The sequence below is a fragment of the Schistocerca serialis genome, chromosome 2 (assembly GCF_023864345.2).
Source record: "Schistocerca serialis cubense isolate TAMUIC-IGC-003099 chromosome 2, iqSchSeri2.2, whole genome shotgun sequence".
In the NCBI taxonomy this organism is placed as follows: domain Eukaryota; kingdom Metazoa; phylum Arthropoda; class Insecta; order Orthoptera; family Acrididae; genus Schistocerca; species Schistocerca serialis.
The window spans coordinates 380,585,229-380,607,420 of record NC_064639.1 but is presented as its reverse complement, the minus strand read 5'-3'; the positions used below and the strand labels follow the sequence as shown (position 1 = coordinate 380,607,420).

Genomic DNA, 22,192 nt, shown 5'->3' with positions numbered 1-22,192 from the left:
ACAGATCGTACAGATACGCCAGCATACTAGGTAGTGAGAAGATAACCTTGTTTTACTTTCCTGCCTTGATTCTTAATCACATGATTTTATAACATTCCTTGCTTCCTTATTCGCTACCCACTGTCTCTTCTTGCGATCTGAAAACATCGCGGAGGCATATTATGATACAATTCCAGCGGCCAATGGCTCATCAGTTACTGAAGTATGAATTTTTCTTGACAGAAGAAAAACAAAACTATACAGATATAAATAACAGAAAAGTATAATGTACTAACGAAGAAAACTGGGGCGTTTAAATGGGGAAGAACGAAACACTACCCAAAGGCAATAAAATTTAGTACACAGTAAGGCAAAATTTATCGTATGGGCAATACTACCACTGCTCATATGCGCCGTTCCGATGTGAGCATATGGCTGGGCTGCTTTTCCGCTCCCCACCTTAAATTTCCCACTGTGCTAGCGAGGCACGCGCGACGCGCGGCGCGAGAAACTGTGCCTAAACCACAACGCCGCGCGACCTGGCGCAGGCGCGTGTCGCGTCCCAGTCGCGTCACGTTGCAATTTGCGCGGTCCCATTTGAACCTGTGATGTTAGAAAAACGCGCGCTGCGCTGCGTCGCGCCACACGCGCTATACGCGTCTCTATTTGCGCCTAGCATAACAGTTCACTACAAGTTGCTGATCGCAGTATAAAGTGTATTTTTAGTATTGTATTGTACGTGAACCGGGGCCTAGAAACGACGGAGAGGCTCAATCCCCGCCGCAGCCGCAGTGGTCCACAACCCCACGACGACTACCGCAGTCCACTTCACCCTTCCACCGCCCCACACCGAACCACTCTTTCAGGGTTATTGTGCGTTTCGGCCCCCAGTGGACCCACCCCGCACCCCCGCAGGGAACATCGCCCACCAGACAAGTGTAGCCCCTATGTTTGCGTGGTAGAGTAATGGTGGTGTGCGCATACGTGGAGAACTTGTTTGTATAATAATCGCCGACATACTCTAGCTGATGCGGAATAAGGGGAACCAGCCAGCATTCGCCGCGTCAGGTGGAAAACCGTCTAAAAACCATCCACAGACTGGCCGGCTCACCGGCCCTCGACACAAGTCCGCTGCGCGGATTCGTGCCGGGGACCAGGCGCTCCTTCCCAACCCGGAAAGCCGTGCGTTAGACCGTATGGCTAACTCGGCGGGCTGTATTTTTAGTACAAAATGTCTGGTGACCTACAGGTCAAGTCTGATCGATGCTATTTCAGCTACAGTTATACACAGCAGCAAACACTAAGTATCCATGTAGAGTGTATTACATTAACAAGGGAAGTAGTATATCTGACGAGGGAATTAAACGTTCAGCTGTGTAAATTATGTGCTGTAGTTCAAAGTTACTACGAAGTAATTTATAAATGTGTGGATACTGTATTTGGTCTCTAAACTGGATGCTCAACAGATCTCACAGCAAGGGTGAGCACAAGATGCCTCATGCAACTGAACGTTTCTTAACTTTGTTCTAAATTCACATCTATATCTTCAATAAACATTTATGATCTGAGAACACATTCTACATACATTGTCTGACAAAGTGAAGCACCCAGAAGTAGAAAGATACTTAACAGGTTGAGTGGATACGTAGTGTGCTTTCAGCAGAACCGAGTCCAATTTATAATGAGCTTGGTGGTATTAGCCCACATATCAGTACAATGCTGCACCCCCTGACCTGGACCCATGCACTGATTCGGTTGGAAACGGTGGCATGAAGTCACTGTATCCTCCCCCCGAGACAATCTGGCCCACAGCAGCTGCAACTTGTCCTTGATATTCCGGATACTGGAACTGGGACGGAGTTGACATACCAACTGGCCCCACACATGTTCCATCGGGGACAGATCAGGGGATCTTGCTAATCACAGGACTATCTCAACATAATGTACACAGTTCATAAAAGACACATATTATGTGTGGACAAGCAATGTCCTGTTGAAAAAAGGCACCATGACACTGTCACATGGGAAGTAACATGTGCGGGCAAGATGTCTAATGTACCAACAGGTTGTCAGAGTTCCCTTAGTCACTATCAGACTTTATCTGAAGTAATACCTGATGGTTCCCCGCGCCATAACGCCAGGAGTAACACTTCTCTGCCTCTCAAAAACGATGGATAATTGTGCCTCCCCTATGGCCGACACTTAACAACGGTCGTCTGGGGTGATGCAGAAACGGTATTCATCGCTGAACACAATGCGGCGTTATGAACAGGTGCTCGATCGTGTTGAAAGATACAATCGTAATCCCCGCATTGCTCTTCAACAATGAGAAGCAAGAAGATGCTTAAAATATCAATATGGGCCTGTGCTGTGATAGTGCCACGCAAAACAACAAGGGGTGCAAACCTCCTCCATGAAAAACACCACCACACCATACATCCACCGCCTCCGAATTTTACTGTTGGCACTACTCAAGCTGGCAGATGACGTTCATCAGGTATTCGCCATACCCACACCCTGCCATTGTATCGCCACACTGTGTACCGTAATTCGTCACTCCACACAACGTTTTTCCACTGTCAGTCGTCCAACATTTACACTCCTCACACCAAGCGAGGCGTCGTTTGGCATTTACCGGCGTGATGTGTGGCTTATGAGCAGCTGCTCGACCATGAAATCCAAGTTTTCTCACCTAACGCCTGTCATAGTACTTGCTTTGGATCCTAATGCAGTTTGTAATTCCAGTATGATGGTCTGGATAGATGTCTGCCTATCACACTTTACGACCCTCTTCAACTGTAGGTGGTCTCTGTCAGTCAACAGACGAGATCGGCCTGTACGTTTTTGTGCTGTAGGTGTCCCTTCAAGTTTCCACTTCACTATCACATCGGAAACAGTGCACTTAAGGATGTTTAGGAGTGTGGAAATTTCGTGTACATACGTATGATATAAATGACACCCAATCACCTGACCACGTTCGAAGTTCTGCGGAGTGCTCCATTCCGCTCTCTCACGATGTCTAATGACTACTGTGGCCGCTGACATTGAGTACCTGGCAGTAGGTGGCAGCACAATGCACCTAATATGAAAAACATATATTTTGGGGGTGTGCGGATACCATTGATCACGTAGTGTATATGTACAGACGGAACCAACTAAGCCCGGTGGGTAGTAACCGTAAATAAACAACTGAAAAGGTTATTATCACACAGGGGCTGTTTCGGACAATAGCAAATGACTAGTAATGCGGACTTACAGTATTTTAATGAGCTGACCAGCTGTCTTAGCAAAACAGGTACCTTTTCAACGGGTATATTACAAAATCGTTTGGTTAATGTCGTCAGATGAGTAAAGCATACAACGAGGTCCCCAATCAACAATGCATTAAATAATGGCTATTCTTGCTCTAAAACGTGCATGCAGACAGAATTAAACACTATTCTAGTTAAATATATAAAACCAATGCACGAATAGGTTCGACGAGCACCCAAAGCGTTAAACAGTATTCTAACAAAATACTGGAGGCCAATAAGTAAAGTCAACTGCCCAAGCACTAATCGCTGAACAACAGTGTAATAAAATGCCAAAAACATCAACGGCAAAAACTGAATAAACACATTTTCATTAAATACAAGACACTAGATAATATTTGAGGCACATATTTTACAGTTAACCTTATACGTAAGTACCTTTAACACTAATAAAACGCAAGACACTTCAAAGAATGTTGCCAAACATGACATAAAAGAGTCAGGGCAATACTTTATAGAATGATATGACAAAGCGCGTATTGCGCACACAGCAAGCCAGCCACGCTGCTCGTAACGTGGCAAGTAGACAACAAAATTTGAAATTTAATACACATCCTTCACAAATAGCGAATATGTGTCCATAAAACCGGGCAGAGACAGCCAAGTATAAAAACACAAACAAGCGCCTCGGACTCACGACAAAAAGAGGTCATGAAGGACTAAATCTAATACTGAATAAGAAACTAGGAAAGTGGGTGAACTGCTATGAACAGCATAGCGAACACATTATTTTAGCCACGATAAACACAAAGATAAGATCAGCAGCAGTAGTACAAGGATATTTGCTTACGAATTCCAAGGGAAGTGGAGAGATTGAAAGAATCTGTGCTGAGAAACTAAAGTATTTGTGCACTGTTGACGTCTTGCCAGAAGACTGGTTTCATCCACTGCTCCAAACTAGATTACCCTGGGCGAGCCTCTTCTCCTCCAGGTAGCTACTGCAGCTAATATCCACTTGAAGCTGTTTACTGTAGTCAAGCCTTGATCGCCCTCTATAAATTTTACTACCTACACATGCCTCCATGACCAAGTGGACCATTCCTTCGTGCATCAGGATGTGTCTTATCAACTCACCCTTCTCAAGCTGTGCCACAAGTTTCTTTCTCCCATTCAGTTCACAGTAACTTCATTAGTTACCCAATGTACCAAACTAATATTCAGCACACCACATTTCAAAACATTCTTGTGTGAACTGTTTATTGCCTGTGTTTCACTTCTGTACAAGGTTAAACTGCAGACAGGCAGCATCAGTAAGTACTAACTTACACTTATATTTACACACATCACAAAAGTTTTGCATCACCCTGGTTCCCAGATCTCCTGAAGATAGACGTTGACTGTGGATATTGTATTGTATCACAGACACAGTCCATTTGACTGTTCAGAGATGTCACTAAACCCGACCAAAGATGTAAACAACCATCCATGAGCAGCGCCTATTAGACTGAGGGGGAGCGACAGCCGATCAGTTCCAGTCATTCCACCAGGAAGGAGGCACACGGCTCGTGTTGTCTGTAGTTCAACCAAGCCTAGACGGTCAACACCGCGGTTCGATTGTATCAGCATTGTTACTTTGTGCCAGGAAGGGCTCTCAACAAGGGAAGTATCCAGGCGTCTCGGAGTGAACCAAAGCGATGTTATTCGGAGCAGTTTTGTTCAAACCTCCAACTTCAACTTTCAGCTTTTCGCACATCTTATATCTGTGCAAATATCCTGTGCATACACAACAATATGTCTGCGCCGATGTAACGAGCACATATATTTGTGCAGACAGAATCTTTACGAACTTAAAATTGCAAAGGTGTTTTAACACAATAACAAATTAGCATAAGAGCAGTGTAATACCGAATAACATACAGAGTGAGAATTACACTAACCAGTAATTAATTTCAAAGAGTAAAGAATTGTTTAGGCATTGAAATTTGCTGGTTCACTGTGTAATCGCTCATTCAAACTGTACAGTGGTTTTTGACGTCGATTTTGTGACTTTTTCGTACATCTCAGTATTTAGATGATTGAACATTTTCATAGCCACTGCTGGAAATTTGTCCCATGTCATTGGAGAGTCGACAGCTTGGTAAGTCTATGTTTTATTTGTACCGTCTGTATAACTGTGGATAACACTCCCGTTGCTGCATGTTTCTTGATTTTCCTTCACACGTATTCGAAAGTTGATGGCATATTGACAAATAATTTTATCACTTCTTGGCGTGTGAAGATGTGTTTGCAGTGGTCTACTTTCCTGCTTGATGTTATGGGATGAAGAGGAATATTTGGTACCAGTTGTCAACTTTAACCAGCGACAACGTAAATACGTGGATACTATAAGTCATATCAGTGGAGATATTTTCAAATGGGTTAATCTGGCGATAAATCTGACACCACTAACAGCTTTCGTATTGCTGACTTCGTCAACCAAGGGCCAATTCACTGTAGCTGTCACATCAATATTCCCACAATGCATTTCAAACGGTGGCATTTACACAGGCATAAAGGTACCACCACGTCACGTCAAGGTTTTTCGCGAAGAGTTTGGAAGGTAGGAGACGAGATACTGGCAGAAGTAAAGCTGTGAGGACCGGGCGTGAGTCGTGCTTCGGTAGCTCAGACGGTAGAGCACTTGCCCGCGAAAGGCAAAGGTCCCGAGTTCAAGTCTCGGTCGGGCACACAGATTTAATCTGCCAGGAAGTTTCAGAATGGTTGTCTGTTTTTTTTTTTTGTGAACTCCGTGAACACGAAGATATATTTTTCAATTTCACTATAATGTCCATAAAAACTTTTGATGAAATGTTGAAGAAAATTGGAGACAGCATAAGAGGTACAGACACAGCAATGCAACTATGCATAGGAAATGAAGATAAATTGCTAATCACATTACGGTAAGTTTCATTAAAGAAAAATTTTAAGAATAATGAAATTATTACTGTTACATTATGTAGTAAGTAAAATTAACTTGATGATTCACCGAAACAGGTAAGTAGTGGGGATATAAAACGATTATCAATACTGCCGTCATCGATGGTTTCTGGTGGAGACTGTGCTGAATTATTATTCTGTGAAGGAGGAGGAGGAGGAGGATGAGGAGGTTGTGTGGGATAGGTCTCCTGATAATATCCTGTTCCATCACAAGATAACGATGTAGATAGAGGCTGGTGATGTGAGGAATATCCAGTTGACGATTGTGGACGGTGAAAAATGTACGCTGGATAATGTTCACAGGAAGATGTGTTTGACAGTTAGGATGCGGTTGAGCTTCTTCAATAATACTTAAGATTCGTCGTTTTACAGGCAACTTCAATATTTTTTTTTTTTTTTTTTTTTGAAGTCACTGACCAAAGACAAGAAAAAATCCTCTCCTCATCTGTCATCATTTGTGTGTCCAGTTGCTGCCTGGCTTCTGCAGATTTTTGCAGAATATCGATTACTTGTCTTCCAATTTCGCCTTCTGCTCTCCTTTTCTTACCGAGCTCCCTAGCCTGGTATGGCCCACTTTGAACTTCGCTTTCTGCTGTGGCCTGATTCTCAGGTGACACGCTGCTGTGTGTATGCGACAGTGAAGTGGTAATATGTAGAAATGATAGGAGATTAAAATATAGATATGGCGTCTTTCTCACAGCTGCAGAACCACTTTTACTAGTTAATCTCCGTTTTTCTCGGGTGTCTGAATCTTTAATGTTACGCCATTTCCTCTGTAACCATATACCTGTAAAAATAAAATATTATCTTAGCTACCAATAATGTCTCTTCTTTGTACAGGGAAGGTACCAGAAGTGATATGTTAGATCGGTTTCTGCGTACCGTATGTAATAGGTGGGATATACGTTAATTTAAAGAAAATGTTTAAAACAGTTCTGTTTATTAGATTATCTTAGAAAAATATATCAACACATTTTGTTCAGAAAAAGGTTGCCTTAAAACTAACCTATCTCGCAAAAGTGTGAAATAATTTAGTAATTTCTCCGTTTCAGACATCTGGCAACTGGAAATTAGTTCGTTGATTTGCATCATATTTTCCGACTTGGAGTGACAACAATCAGAGAAATTGTAAAAAGAGTATGTTAATCTATCTGGATTATCTTAAAAGATGAATGTTCGTCAGAAGCGACCAAAAATGACTGGTTGCAAATAGCAAAAGATTTTGAAACTAAGGCCAATTTCCCAAACTGTCTCGGCGCCGTTGATTGAAAGCATGTGCGACTAGTGAAACCAGCAAACATTGCATCAAAGTTCTTCAACTATAAGAAATATTTCTCTACTGTACTAATGGCTGTTTTTTGATGCAAACCACAAATGTGTAGATGTGGGATCGTATGGTGAATGTGCCGACTCAATGATATTTCAACAATCAGTGTTCTATAAGCGAATACTGTCTAATAACTTGGACATTCCGAAAGACAAACACACTTCAGGCATAAACAAAACGCCAGTGCCTTACGAATTTGTTGCTGATCACGCATTTTCGCAGTCACACAGAACTGTGTGTCCATACATAGGTCTGCAACTTGATACAAAAAAGTATTCAACTATCATCATTCTCGAGCAAGACGTTTTGTAGAGTGCATGCTCGGGATAATGGGAAGTAAGTGGAGGATCTTTCACAGACCCCTGAATGTGGACGTGGATTTCGCCATTGTTGTTGTGGTCTTCAGTCCCGAGACTAGTTTGATGCAGCTCTCCATGATACTCTATCCTGTGCAAGCTTCTTCATCTCCCAGTACCTACTGCAACCTACAACCTTCTGAATCTATTTTAGTTTATTCATCTATTGGTCTCCCTCTACGATTTTTACCCTCCAATAGTAAATTGATCATCCCTTGATGCCTCAGAATATGCCCTACCAACCGATCCCATCTTCTAGTCAAGTTGTGCCACAAATTTCTCTTCTCTCCAATTCTATTCAATACCTCCTCGTTAGTTATGCGATCTACCCATCTAATCTTCAGCATTCGTCTGTAGCAGCACATTTCGAAAGCTTCTATTCTCTCTCTCTTTTTTTTTTTTAGGTGGAGCCCCTCGACGCCCACACCGGCATGATGGCCAACTCAATAAGTCTACTGCCATCTCTGCATAAGGGTTAGTATTCACTAAAGTGAGGTGTCGCAGGATGTGGGTACTGCGATGTTTGCGTACGTCTGGTTAAGGTTAACCATTAATACGCGCCCATCTGGAGATAGATTGGGTCGAAGTCGAACGAAGGGCAGCGGTTTGAAGGGAAGAGGAAAAAAAGTGTCAAGGCAAGAGCCAAGGGGGAGAAAAACCTCTGCGGTAGTTAGGTCGGGTGGTAAGAGCAGTAGCGGATGTCTTGCTGCCTGCGATAGGTCGTGCACGGGTAGGCTTTGTTAGTAGCGGGTATCATGCATGTCGATACCTTTGACGTTGTGCGGCTGTGTTGCTCGGAGGCTGGCGCTGTGTGCCGGTGTAGAGCTCTCGTTCAGCATCAGCAACCTGCAACAGTTAGGTTTATTATCGTTCTTGTGTCCAATAGGTCATGTATCGGATGCACAGTGTAAGGTAATGTTGGCGGTTTGTTTGTGCGTCAGTGGGCGAGCTCGTCGGTGTCCCTGCGGTGGCCTGTTGGTCGTCTCTAATAGCAACTGGTAATTACCAGTCAGAGTTGGTGATAAGCAGGGGCTTACCGACTTTTATCGCTTGTTTGTGTATGTTAGTTTACCATAGGTGGCTATGCCCTAGCTAGTACTGTCTTTGGCCGCTTGTGCTTCCACCTATGGTTGTGGTCGTAGTTTCCCAGAGTGAGAATGAAAGGATTGTTCGAGTGTCTCGAGTTCCTGTATAGTCGTGTTTTTTGAATACTTCCTTGAGGGTATCAAGGCGGTATTCGTGGTGAAGATCCACGGTGCGTGTGTAGCGTGGAGCGTTGCTAATGATTCGTAGCACTTTGTTCTCTATGATCTGCAGGCGGCGCAGTCGTGTAGGAGCTGCCCCAGACGGGAGCTGCGTACGTCATCAGAGGTCTAATCAGATTCATGTATATGGACCTCGACACCATCCTATTCAGTGTGCTTCCCAGTCGAGCATTGGGTAGAGCTGATTGAGCCTCGCGTGCGCTCTGTTGGCAACGTACTCGATGTGGTCCCCCCATGTAAGTTTCCGGTCCAGCCAGACATCTAGGTATCTGACTTTCTCTCGGAAACGTATTGGGCGTGTATGTAGTGTTATCGGTCTACAGTGTTGATGTTTGCGCAGTAGCTTCGGTCTACGCGTGAACAGAATTGCTTCGCACTTGTCGACGTTTACTTTAATACGCCATCGCTCCAACCAAGGCTCAGCTGTTCTGAGTGCTGTCTGTATTCGTGAACTGATGTACGACGGATTCCAATCTTGTGCAAGGATGGCGGTGTCATCCGCGTAGATGGCTAACGTCGCGTTTTGTGTTGCTGGGAAGTCACTAATGTACAGGTTAAACAAGATGGGCCCTAGGATGCTTCCTTGGGGTACTCCAGCTTGGATATCATGTTATGCTGATTGTTTGTCCTGCACGTTAGTGTTGAAACATCTGTTCGTGAGATATGAGTGTATGAGACGTACGAGTCCGTCCGGGAAACCAGCTTCGCTTAGTTTGCTTATGAGTCCGTTGTGCCAGAGACGGTCGAAAGCCTTTTCGATGTCCAGGAACACGGTCCCTGTGGCTTTGATCATGCTGTGCCCGCGTGTTATACGTTCGACTACGCGTGGAGTTATTGTGTTGTCGAGTGGTGATTCCTAAAGCCGAATTGCTCCGGCCTTAGGATGTGCTTCTATTCTCTTCTTGACTAAACTATTTATCGTCCACGTTTCACTTCCATATATGGCTACACTCCAAACAAATACTTTCAGAAACGACTTCCTGGCACTTAAAAACACTCGATGTTAACAAATTTCCCTTCTTCAGAAATGCTTGCCTTGCCATTGACAGTCTACATTTTATATCCTCTCTACTTCGACCATCATCAGTTATTTTGCTCCCCAAATAGCAAAACTCATTTACTACTTTAAGTATCTCATTTCCCAATCTAATTCCCTCGGCATCAGCCGACTTATTTCAGCTTCATTCCATTAGCCTCGTTTTGCTTTTGTTGATGTTCATCTTATATCCTCCTTTCAAGACACTGTCCATTCCGTTCAACTGCTCTTCCAGGTCCTTTGCTGTTTCTGACAGAATTACAATGTCATCGGCGAACCTCAAAGTTTTTATTTCTTCTCCATGGATTTTAATACCTACTCCGAATTTTTCTTTTGTTTCCTTTACTGCATGCTCAATATACAGATTGAATAACATCGGGGAGAGGCTACAACCCTGTCTCGCTCCCTTCCCAACCACTTCTTCCCTTTCATGTCCCTCGATTCTTATAACTGCCATCTGCTTTCTGTACAAATTGTAAACAGCCTTTCGCTCCCTGTATTTTACCCCTGCCACCTTCAGAATTTGAAAGAGTATTCCAGTCAAAATTGTCAAATGCTTTCTCTAAGTTTACAAGTGCTAGAAATGTAGGTTTGCCTTTCCTTAATCTAGCTTCTAAGATAAGTCGTAGGGTCACTATTGCCTCACGTGTTCCAACATTTCTACGAAATCCAAACTGATCTTCCCCGAGGTCGGCTTCTACTAGTTTTTTCCATTCGTCTGTAACGAATTCGCGTTAGTATTTTGCAGCTGTTACTTATTAAGCTGATAGTTTGGTAATTGTCACATCTGTCATCACCTGCTTTCTTTGGGATTGGAATTATTATATTCTTCTTGAAGTCTGAGGGTATTTCGCCTGTTTCATACATCTTGCTCACCAGATGGTAGAGTTTTGTCAGGACTGGCTCTATCAAGGCCGTCAGTAGTTCTAATGGAATGTTGTCTACTCCGGGATCCTTGTTTCGACTCAGGTCTTTCAGTGCTCTGTCAAACTCTTCACGCAGTATCTTATCTCCCATTTCATCTTCATCTACATCCTCTTCCATTTCCATAGTATTGTCCTCAATTACATCGCCCTTGTATAGACCCTCAATATACTCCTTCCACCTTTCTGCCTTCCCTTCTTTGCTTAGAACTGGGTTGCCATCTGAGCTCTTGACATTCATACAAGTGGTTCTCTTTTCTCCAAAGGTCTCTTTAATTTTCCTGTAGGCAGTATCTATCTTACCCCTAGTGAGACAAGCCTCTACATCCTTACATTTGTCCTCTAGCCATGCCTGCTTAGCCATTTTGCACTTCCTGTCGATCTCATTTTTGAGACATTCGTATTCCTTTTTGCCTGCTTCATTTACTGCATTTTTGTATTTTCTCCTTTCACCAATTAAATTCAATATCTTTTCTGTTACCCAAGCATTTCTATTAGCCCTCGTCTTTTTACGTGTACTTGATCCTCTGCTGCCTTCACTACTTCATCCCTCAGAGCAACCCATTCTTCTTCTACTGTATTTCTTTCCCCCATTCCTGTCAATTGCTCCCTTATGCTCTCCCTGAAACTCTGTACAACCTCTGGTTTAGTCAGTTTATCCAGGTCCCATCTTAAATTCCCACATTTTTGCAGTTTCTTCAGTTTTAATCTACAGATCATAACCAATAGATTGTGGTCAGAGTCCACATCCGCTCCTGGAAATGTATTACAATTTAAAACCTGGTTCCTAAATCTCTGTCTTACCATTATATAATCTATCTGACACGTTTTAGTATCTCCATTAACTTGTGCTCTGTGCAAAATTCTACCAGGCGGCTTCCTCTTTCATTTCTTAGCCCCAATCCATATTCACCAATACATTTCCTTCTCTCCCTTTTCCTACTACCGAATTCCAGTCACCCATGACTATTAAATTTTCGTCACCCTTCACTATCTGAATAATTTCTTTTATTTCATCACACATTTCTTCAATTTCTTCGTCATCTGCAGAGCTAGTTGGCATATAAACTTGTACTACTGTAGTAGGCGTGGGCTTCGTATCTATCTTTGCCACAGTAATGCGTTCACTATGCTGTTTGTAGTAGCTTACCCGCATTCCTGTTTTCCTATTCACTATTAAACCTACTCCTGCATTACCCCTATTTGATTTTGTATTTATAACCCTGTAGTCACCTGACCAAACGTCTTGTTCCTCCTGCCACCGAACTTCGCTAATTCCCACTATACCTAACTTCAACCTATCCATTTCCCTTTTTAAATTTTCTAACCTACCTGCCCGATTAAGGGATCTGACATTCCACGCTCCGATCCGTAGAACGCCACTTTTCTTTCTCCTGATAACGACATCCTCTTCAGTAGTCCCCGCCCGGCGATCCGAATGGGGGACTATTTTACCTCCGGAATATTTTACCCAAGAGGACGCTATCATCATTTAACCATACAGTAAAGCTGCATGCCCTCGGGAAAAATTACGGCCGTAGTTTCCCCTTGCTTTCAGCCGTTCGCAGTACCAGCACAGCAAGGCCGTTCTGGTTAGTGTTACAAGGCCAGATCAGTCAATCATCCAGACTGTTGCTCTTGCACTACTGAAAAGGCTGCTGCCCCTCTTCAGAAACCACACGTTTGTCTGGCCTCTCAACAGATACCCCTCCGTTGTGGTTGCTGCTATCTGTTGTGGTTGCGGCTATCTGTATCGTTGAGGTACGCAAGCCTCCCCACCAACGGCAAGGTCCATGGTTCATGGGGGGGGGGGGGGGGGGGGGGGGCATGTTGTGTTAATAAAGGTAAATAAAAGTAATAAAACTTACACAGCATGTTTATTTCCCTGTGGTGCTGCACATTCTCTGCCCCCAAACATCATAGTCACTTCCTCCCACATTCTGTTTTTCTCATTTTTGTCAGCATATTCTTCAGATGACAAGTCCCACAAACCAGGCCTCTCCCTAATGTCTATAATAAATTTCTCCGTATCAGAGTCCATGATGACAGACAGATCCTTCTGCAGACATGTAGCAGCAAACAAATAACAAAATGTAAAATATCTCCAAAGGTGGAACCGCACTGGTGCTGGCTGCGCACTGGCAGTGCAACGTGCGCACTGCCCCATTCAGCTGCGTGTCACTTTGGTCGCGGCGGCGCGTTGGCCGGAGGCTGGTCGCATGACAAAGTGCTGGCCGTGGCCACACTGGTGCTGCACTATTGCCAATAAGGCTCCTTTTTCTTTCTTTTTGAGTGATAATACTTTCTTGGAGTGACCGCATAGGCCACAGCCATAGCTGATACGACTGTGAAAGGGTGAAAAAATTTGCAGGTACTGATCAGTTATCACGTTTCAGTTTTCTCAGGTGAGGTGGTGGTGCCACAGGTGCAGGAGGCTGAGCTCAGGAGCTGGTTAGAGTGGCTGTCATATGCCCGAAAGTGAGAGTTAAACAGCATAGTCTGGAAACATTACTCATGATTTTACAGTAAGGATTGTCTTCCACTGCACACTCGAGTATAATAAGAAATATGGATGCAGCACACCGTTGTTACAAAGGTCAGGACCTAGCTTTGATTTGCAGGTAGCTAGATTAGGAGTCTAGACTGGTCGCCATGCGGCCCAGATCATGCTTTCGTGCGGCCCGCGACTCTCCTCGGCTTCGCACGGATAGCATTAGTTATCTACCTGTCTGGCGTAGCGGCGTTTTGTTTACGGAAACTGCGTATAATTGTGATTAAAGTCGGCGAAGTAATTAGGTAACTGAAAACCATCCACCACTTTCATTTAACGTGCCACTTGCCGGTGATCCGTAGCGCTGAAGGCGTGAGCGGCCTGTTAGCTAACAATGCGAGCCGTGCATAAACGCGACGCGTGCCCACGGCCGCTCGTTTTTCGGCGGCGGGCTTGATATAATTATTAGTGGGATAAGTAATGTCTGATGTACGCTCAAGAACAGTGACTAAGAGGAAAATATGTAAAGAGAAAAGTTTTCAAGATAAATGGGAAGAAGAGTTTTGCTTTATAAGTGGACACAAAGAAGGTACTGCTACTTGCTTAATATGCCGGGATACGACTGTGGGGCTGAAGGGAGAGAATTTATTTCGCCACTACACAAGTAAGTAGTAGCTTTTACTTTGAATTCAAATGAGAGAAAGGAAAAAATTGCTCATCTAAAATCTGCCATTCGTCGTCAACAAAACGTTATGTTAGCAGCAGTTGGGCATAGTTAGGCTGTCACAAGAGCATCATACCAAGTATGTAATATTCTGGCAAAAAATATGAAAGCTTTCACTGACACTGAATTAGTGAATCAATGTACGATTGTTTCTGGAACTTTGTTTCAAAATTTCTCCAACAGTAAAAAAATATCAGCTGAAATAAATAAGCTCACACTTTCAGAATCTACCTGTCTACGTCGTATAGAATATATTTCAAAATATACGTTTGAGGCAGTAATTAATAAAGTCAAACTATTCAAATACTTCACACTTGCATGTGACTCCAGTACAGATTTAGCTTCGATGGCTCAGTTTTCATTATTTGTGCGTTACTGCACAAATGATGGGATAATAGAGGAAGATTTTTTTAGCAATTATACCATGAAAGGTCACACAAAAGGATGCGATTTTGTGGATGCAATTGAAGAAATTGTAAAAAAAATGACTTATCTATGAGCAAATTAATATCAGTATGTTCAGATGGTTGTCTGTCAATGATGGGCGTTAACAATAGTTTGATAACACTGATTAAGAAGGAATGGAATTTGCCAAATTTACTCTCCATTCACTGCTTACTGCATCAAGACAGTTTGGCGTGTCAAATTTCAAATACAAAATTGAAAAATGTTATGCAAACGATTATAAGCGTTATAAATTTCATTCGTGCCCGTGAGTTTTATCACCGAAAATTTAAAGAACTTCTGCAGGAACTGAAAGCTTGTTACAGTGATGTTCTCCTACATACTGCTGTCAGATGGCTAAGCAAAGGAAAAGTGCTGGAACGATTTGTCAATTTGAAATCTGAAATTATTTTATTCTTACATTAAAGTGGCAAAAATTATCCTGAACTTGATGATGATGATGAATGGTGGATACTTCGATATTACACAAAAATTCATCACACTTAACTTGGAATTACAAGGACCAAACAAGATAATTGGGCACGTGACTAACAAAATATTTGCATTTGAAGCCAAACTGCAATTATATATAAATGAACTCGAAGTAAAAGATCTGTCTAATTTTCCAACTGTTTCTATGCTCCGATCAGGCTTAACTATCGTCGAAACTGTTTACCAAAACATGAAAGAATATTTGGAAGCCTATTTGAAAGAAATAAAAAACAGATTTGCAGATGGTAGAAATATTCGAAGCTGTTTCATCCTCGTAGAGAAACCTTGGCATGTTTGACATGATGATCACAAATTATTCTGCCAATTTGGATTTCCTAAAACTTAATTTGCTAAATGAAATAATCGAACTTCAGCATGACACACAGCTTAAAGCTCTGTTCATAGAACATCGTGAAACACAGCAGTACACTGAATTTTGGAAATGTGTGCGTAACAATTATAAAAATTTACGAGACTGTGCACAGTTCATTTGAACACTACTTCCTTCAACTTACCTTCCTTAGTGAAGCTTCATTTTCAAAAACGAAGTACCTGAAAAATAAATATCGTAATCGGTTGTCCAGTCATTTAGAAGACGCAATGAGGATTGCACGCAGCCCAAACAAAGTAGATATAGACGACATAGCCAAAAAAGTTCAACATCACAAGTGACATTAACGAAAAATTATATATTTGTATTTACTTTTGTTTTGCAACTATAATGAACGAAAACCACATTCAATAAGAGACCCGTAGCTTTCTTATTAAAAACCAGATTCAATAAGAAACCTTAGCTTTCTTATATAGCCTGTTGCATGTGCAGTGCATCTGTCCTTTTATTTTTTTAATTTCTTATTTATTTCTACATTTTTGATAGTTTGAGATTAATGCAATTATAATAAAGTATTTGTGGCCATTTCAATAATGTAATATAATATTTTAATAATACATTTATATTATGTTGCATGAAAGTTCTTTAAAATAAATTTCAGTAACAAGATACACTGATCCCAGATTTGTTTTTGGTAGTGGCTCAAAATTACTATATAGTGATCCCTTCCTTCCCTTCACCCTTCATATGCTCCTGCATAGCTACATGAATGTTGTAGGACTAATGATATTTTGTCTAAAACTGATATGGTGAGACCGTGGCTGTGTACAATTAATGTAGGTTTAATTCTTACAAAGAAGAAAACAGCAACCAGCCACTATTAATACTGCTTTTTATTTAGGTAACTAGCGCCGTCACCGGTTTCGAACTGGCAAGTTCATCATCAGACGGCTGTTCACATGATTTTCAAGATGCACTTTACACTATCGTCCGATTTCAATTTTTATTATTCCACTGTGGCTAGGTATTTTTGGTGTGTTGTTGCCGTCGAAAATTCCGCGCGATTTTGTTGCGAAGTTGCAGGATTGTATTTTTCGCATACTACTAAATATATCCAGCACTTACGTAACTTGTACACCACCATATTGTGCAAAGCAACACACACACACACACACACACACCATTGCAATCACCAGAGATTTAGTCGGGACAATTAGACATGGAGAGTGATGGTTCTGAAATAGCAGTATTTAAGTTTCAAATAATGTCATCATGGCCGGCAATTTATTTACACTCATTATCCCGAGATGAAAGTGGACTTGTTCCAATTGGGGTGTCTCAATCATTGTCAGTTTCCCTGGACTTCACACTTTCTATTAGTGCTGTAGAACTGCTGAGTTTGAATGCTACATGTAATGACCCTGTATTACATGGCCGCAGGATGACGTATTGTGTACGGCCACTTGCATTCCTTGATGTCACTCAGTTTGGTGTGGCAATGTATTGTAATCAGCATCATTGGCACTCTTCAGAATGCTCCATGTACGTTTGTGAAACACTTTATGAACTGGATCTGATTCTCTGCCGTCAGGGCCAAGTAATAATTTTAAAAATTTATGTGTGCACCCAGGAATTGAACCTTCTGTCCAACAGTGCTCTTTCCAAGTTTCACAGTCCCTGCACAGTTCAGGTCTCCTTTGTCACTGAGACTACATACTAATTTTTGCATCTTTTCTTCAATGATGTTTGTTGAGCCTTGCTAGCAGTGATCCCTTTCGAGTACTAAGTCATGTCATTGCAAATTGCAAGAACTGCCCATGAGGACTTAAATCACTTACATAAACTAGTAACAGGCGGAGGCCTACTACTGATCCCTGTGACACATGGTATCCCAACTTCTGTTCACATGATTGTGTTCCTTGGACTCACATAACCTGCCTTCCATTTTCTAAATAAGATTTGAGGGTTGCCAGAATAGTGCCTCCAACTCCATACTGACAGAGTGTGCTTGGAAGGCTCTTGTTAGGATTGCAGTCAAATGCCTTACTAAGTTCACAAAGTGTCAGTACTAAAGATTCTTTTTCCTCAAAACTTTACTTCATCCCAGTACTCACACCTAGCGTTAATGCTGTTGTAGTTTTCCCTTTCCAGAAACCATGCTGTGCATCCGAAAATTCTTCATTAATTTCAAAGTAATTTGAGATTTGATCTGTCACTAGCACAAAGGTTGTTACCTTACCTGGGTCATCCTTCTTATGAGGTAGCTCTGTACATAGTAGATTCAGAAAAACACACAGGGTGTTCATTTTAACTGCAGACATTGAAATACCTTGAAAATTACACATTGGATCAAAAAAAGCTATATTTCTAATTTGTCTCAGAGGGGGCATCCAACAATACCACTTCAGCCCACCACTGCATTAGACTGTGTTTAAGACTGGTCGGTAGATTGGAGAGTTGGCCCTATTAACTGGCCTGCAAGGTCACTGGATTTGACATCGCCAGATATTTAAACGATAAGGTGTAGCAGCAAGTGCCAACAGGCTGTAAAGACATGGTCGAATGCATCAGAAACGCCTGTCCTGACATTGCTTCTGTCCTGTGTACGATTTGAGAAGCAAATCACTAAGTGTATTACAGTTGGTGGTACTACGTTTGAACAGTTACTCTAATTAGAAAAGTGGAGTAGCGTTCACCGCCTCGATCCATGGCCACAGTGGTGCATTGAGTAGTCCTCTGTTCAATATGTTGGAGGAATACAATGTTGTGAATGGAATTTGCAATTAAAAGTTATGAAATACTGGCCCATCTTACCCTCACAGTATGGAGCTGGGGTCCCATGTGCCAAAGGATGTTCAAGGGGCATTGAGTAACATGTCACAGAATATGATTGTACACCCACTGCTATTCCTCTGACTACAGTGCCATCTGTAGCAAAAGGAGGAAACTTCTTCAGAAAAAAATGTATTTAGATTTTGCCGCAGTATCATAATCTGCAATAAGAAACTGTGATTCCCACTGATGACTGTCTCCTGCCCACCCAAGAATGGGATGGAGGAGGGGGGGGGGGGGGGGGGGGTCAAATGAGATATCATTGGATGTCCCCCTCCAACACAAACAAATCGGAATTATAACTTTTTTTGATCTAAGAGATATTTCAATGGCTTCAGTAGAGAGAGAGAGAGAGAGAGAGAGAGAGAGAGAGAGAGAGAGAGAGAGAGAGGATTTTATAAAATCCTATTATCTTTATTATTTCAATTTTTGTGCTTTCCTTCAGTTCACAATGACGCACCTCTTGTCATTTCTTACAGCAGCTGACAGGTCTATATTCAGGCCTTCGACTGCACTTGTAGTGTTTTCTACAACATCAATAAAATAATTGTTACAGTCATCTGGACTACACAGGCTTAAGGCAGAGGTGAATTTCTTATTGTGCACATTGGTAATGTCCCACACTGCCTTAGGTATATGGTAAGCTACTTTAATGAACCTATCATTGCTTTTCTTCTTGGTCTTCTACGAGGATGGTTTAAAACTTCTTGGAATCACCACCAGAGGTCAGCACTAGCGCAATGAGTTGTTCACGTGATATTCATTGAACTGTTGCTTGTAGACACGTGCCTCATCAGTGCTCTTGGAGGAGAGCTGTGGCGGTGACGTGGCTCTGTAGCTGTCCCCACGTAGTAATTTGTGAAGATGGAGGGGGTAAAAAAAAAAAAAAAAAACGAGATTCAAGCAGCGATTAAATATTTTGTAAAGAAAGGTATGAAAGCGAAGGACATTCATGCCGATTTCCAGAATACACTGGGGGACTCAGCTCCTTCATATTCAACTGTTGCCAAGTGGACAAACGAATTTAAATTTGGTCGAGACAGCTTAGATGATCATCTGCGCAGTGGTCATCCAAGATAAGTCACTACTCCAGAAACCATTGCAGAATTGTTCAAAATAGTCATGGAGGAGCACCGACTGAAAGTGCGTGAAATTGCTCATGCTTGCCAGATGTCATCTGAAGGGGTATATCACATTTTAACTGAAGAATTAGAATCTGCAAGATGGGTGCCGCGACTCTTGACGCGCCCGCACATGTGCCGTCGCCATGGCAAAATAACATGAGCTAAGGTACGAATTGTTGCCACACCCACCTTATTCACCTGATATGGCTCCGTCAGACTCCATCTCCTCTCAAAACTGAAATTAATTAATTAATTAATTAATTAATTTATTTATTTATTTATTTATTTTTTGGTTTATGAAGATTCACTTCATATGAAGAATTGATAGACAAAGTTGACAACTATTTTGCAGGCCTAGAGGAAATGCATTTCGAGATGGGATCAAGGCACTGGAACATTGTTGGGAAAAGTGCATTAATCTACAAGGAGACCACATTGAAAACTAAAAAGGTTCCAGCGATGTAAGTACATTTTTTGTATTCCATTCTGAGAACTTTCCAAACCACCCTCGTATATCCCTCTCATAAATTATTCTTGCCTGTAAATATGTGCTGCAAAAAATTTCCTTTGAGCTGGGAGCCGTTGCTGCTTTGAAGTGATCATGTAACAGTGATATAACGCATTTTAATTTTTTCCATTCACTCGTACACAATGGTTTTTTTCCATTCACTGCATTTCGGCTGTGTTGTGACATGTTCACAGGGCATTTTTGGTCTTCTGTGGATAGATACAGTCTCTCTCTCTCTCTCTCTCTCTCTCTCTCTCTCTCTCTCTCTCTCTGTATTATTATTATTATTATTATTATTATTATTAATTCTTTCTGTGTAAAGCTCCATAACTAGTGCCCGGTGGTCAGAGATCTTTGGGTATTTAGTTTTATGATTGCAGTGTCAAGGCAGACATCACCTCTGGTTAGGAAAAGAGTTGTTACAAGCAGTCCCTAACTGGCTACTAAGTTAATAAATTCTGTTTCCTTAAGTAGTCTATTTCCCAAAATGTACACTGAAATCACCACACAATACAATTTTTGATTTCAAGAACATTAAGCAGCATAGGCAACATTTCATTTGGGTTAGAAAGTGTTTGAAGTGGCCACATAGAGAATGGTACACTGAAACATCAACTATATTAAATATATTAACTCCAAAGCAGCCAACTCTAAATCTGTGTCAACACACAAGCCTTTCTAGTTAATTTCTTTGACACACTAAAATATTTGCACCAACCTGTCTGTGCAAACAGTGTTTGCACAGACTAATTGTTGCATGTGAATGAAAAAATTTGTCAGTGTTTCTGTCTGTGTCCAGTCTGTGTGCTGTCTAGTGGTGCTTGAACTGATTCAGACTGTCGTCAACAAACACATGCAAGTCTGAACATGTAAATGCTATGCAGGCTACACTGCAGACAGAAAGATCATCTTTTGTCTAGTGGTGTAGCACTATGTTGTGCTGCAGTTTTCCCTTGAAGTATAATTACGAGCAAGTCTTCACAGTATTCATGCATTATATTTGTGAATTTATGATTTAATTCACAGAGCTGTATCAATAATTGTCATGTGTTCTGGTGTAAGGTATCATTTGGAATATCATGATTTGTTACCTCTCATTGCCCAACCAATGAATGAGGATCGCAAAGTTTGAAAATACTTTTATCTCATGCTGTGTTACGAATAATGTATTGCTGGGAAGTTTGCTATTATTTGTGCAAGTATGCTGGCTTGGATGGATACTGCACGTCTCCAAGATGGGACAGTAATAGTGGTTTTGGCAACGTGTTGCAGTACCAGCTGGTGGGGCAGATACTCCATGTGACCACGTCGTGTCTCAGAGAAGAGAGACATGCCACGGAACATTGTATAATGCGGCAATGGTTGTGATGCCATGGAGGAGAGGTGAAGCTTAGCAGTTAGATGTTTCAAAGCTGTAATTTGTGAACACCATACATATTACATGTAATGTAGTACTGATGTCTGTTCAAACATTGTATATGAAGAGTTTCCTTACACAGCTTACTGTAACTGAAGCACCAATATAATTGTGTATTGGAAGAAGTGGTTTTACACACACACACACACACACACACACACACACACACACACACACACACTTATGTTTACGTGTCTGTAAAATTAGGAACACAGTATAGTGAACATAATAAATAATCACGTAAATATATCAAACTTATTGCAGATCATGAAATGGTTTATTCTGGCCCCAGTGCCGGACCTGATAATTTATGAGGTGAAAATCAGTTAGATCTAAGTAAGAAAAATGTATTAAATAAAAATCAAGAAGAAATCAACCATTTTTGAAGGAAAAGTTTTTTGACAAATGGTGCTGTTGTCCTTAGCAACGTGATCAAAACCCGAAATTAGGGCTCAAGTGTACAAACCATTACCAGCATTACAGCTGAAGAGAATTAACAAGAATTGACTGGTTGATGATTAATATTCAATCCATCAACAACAATTACATCAAAGAAGAGTTTATAAAGTCTACTAATTGGAAGCTTGGCAGTTGGATTTACAAAACGACTACAATTGTTTCATGAATTCAACAGCTACATCCCAGCATCAAGCAATGGCAGCATTAGTAGCACACACCTAAAATAACACATTTCACCAAGCACAGTGAACCTGCTT

The 22,192-nt window shown here is 41.7% G+C and overlaps 1 protein-coding gene across 3 annotated transcripts in view; it reads right to left on the bottom strand.

Annotated features, from left to right (window-relative positions):
• Positions 1-22,192, bottom strand: part of LOC126457204 (aurora kinase A-A-like) — a 161,430-nt gene that overhangs the window by 17,258 nt on the left and 121,980 nt on the right. For all 3 annotated transcript variants that reach the window (XR_007585447.1, XR_007585449.1, XM_050093303.1), the window contains one exon: positions 8,659-8,735. Coding sequence is in view for 1 of the 3 variants with exons in the window: in XM_050093303.1 (XP_049949260.1) it covers positions 8,659-8,735 (77 nt within the window). In the remaining 2 variants the exon portion in view is untranslated. The remainder of the gene's footprint in view (positions 1-8,658; positions 8,736-22,192) is intronic.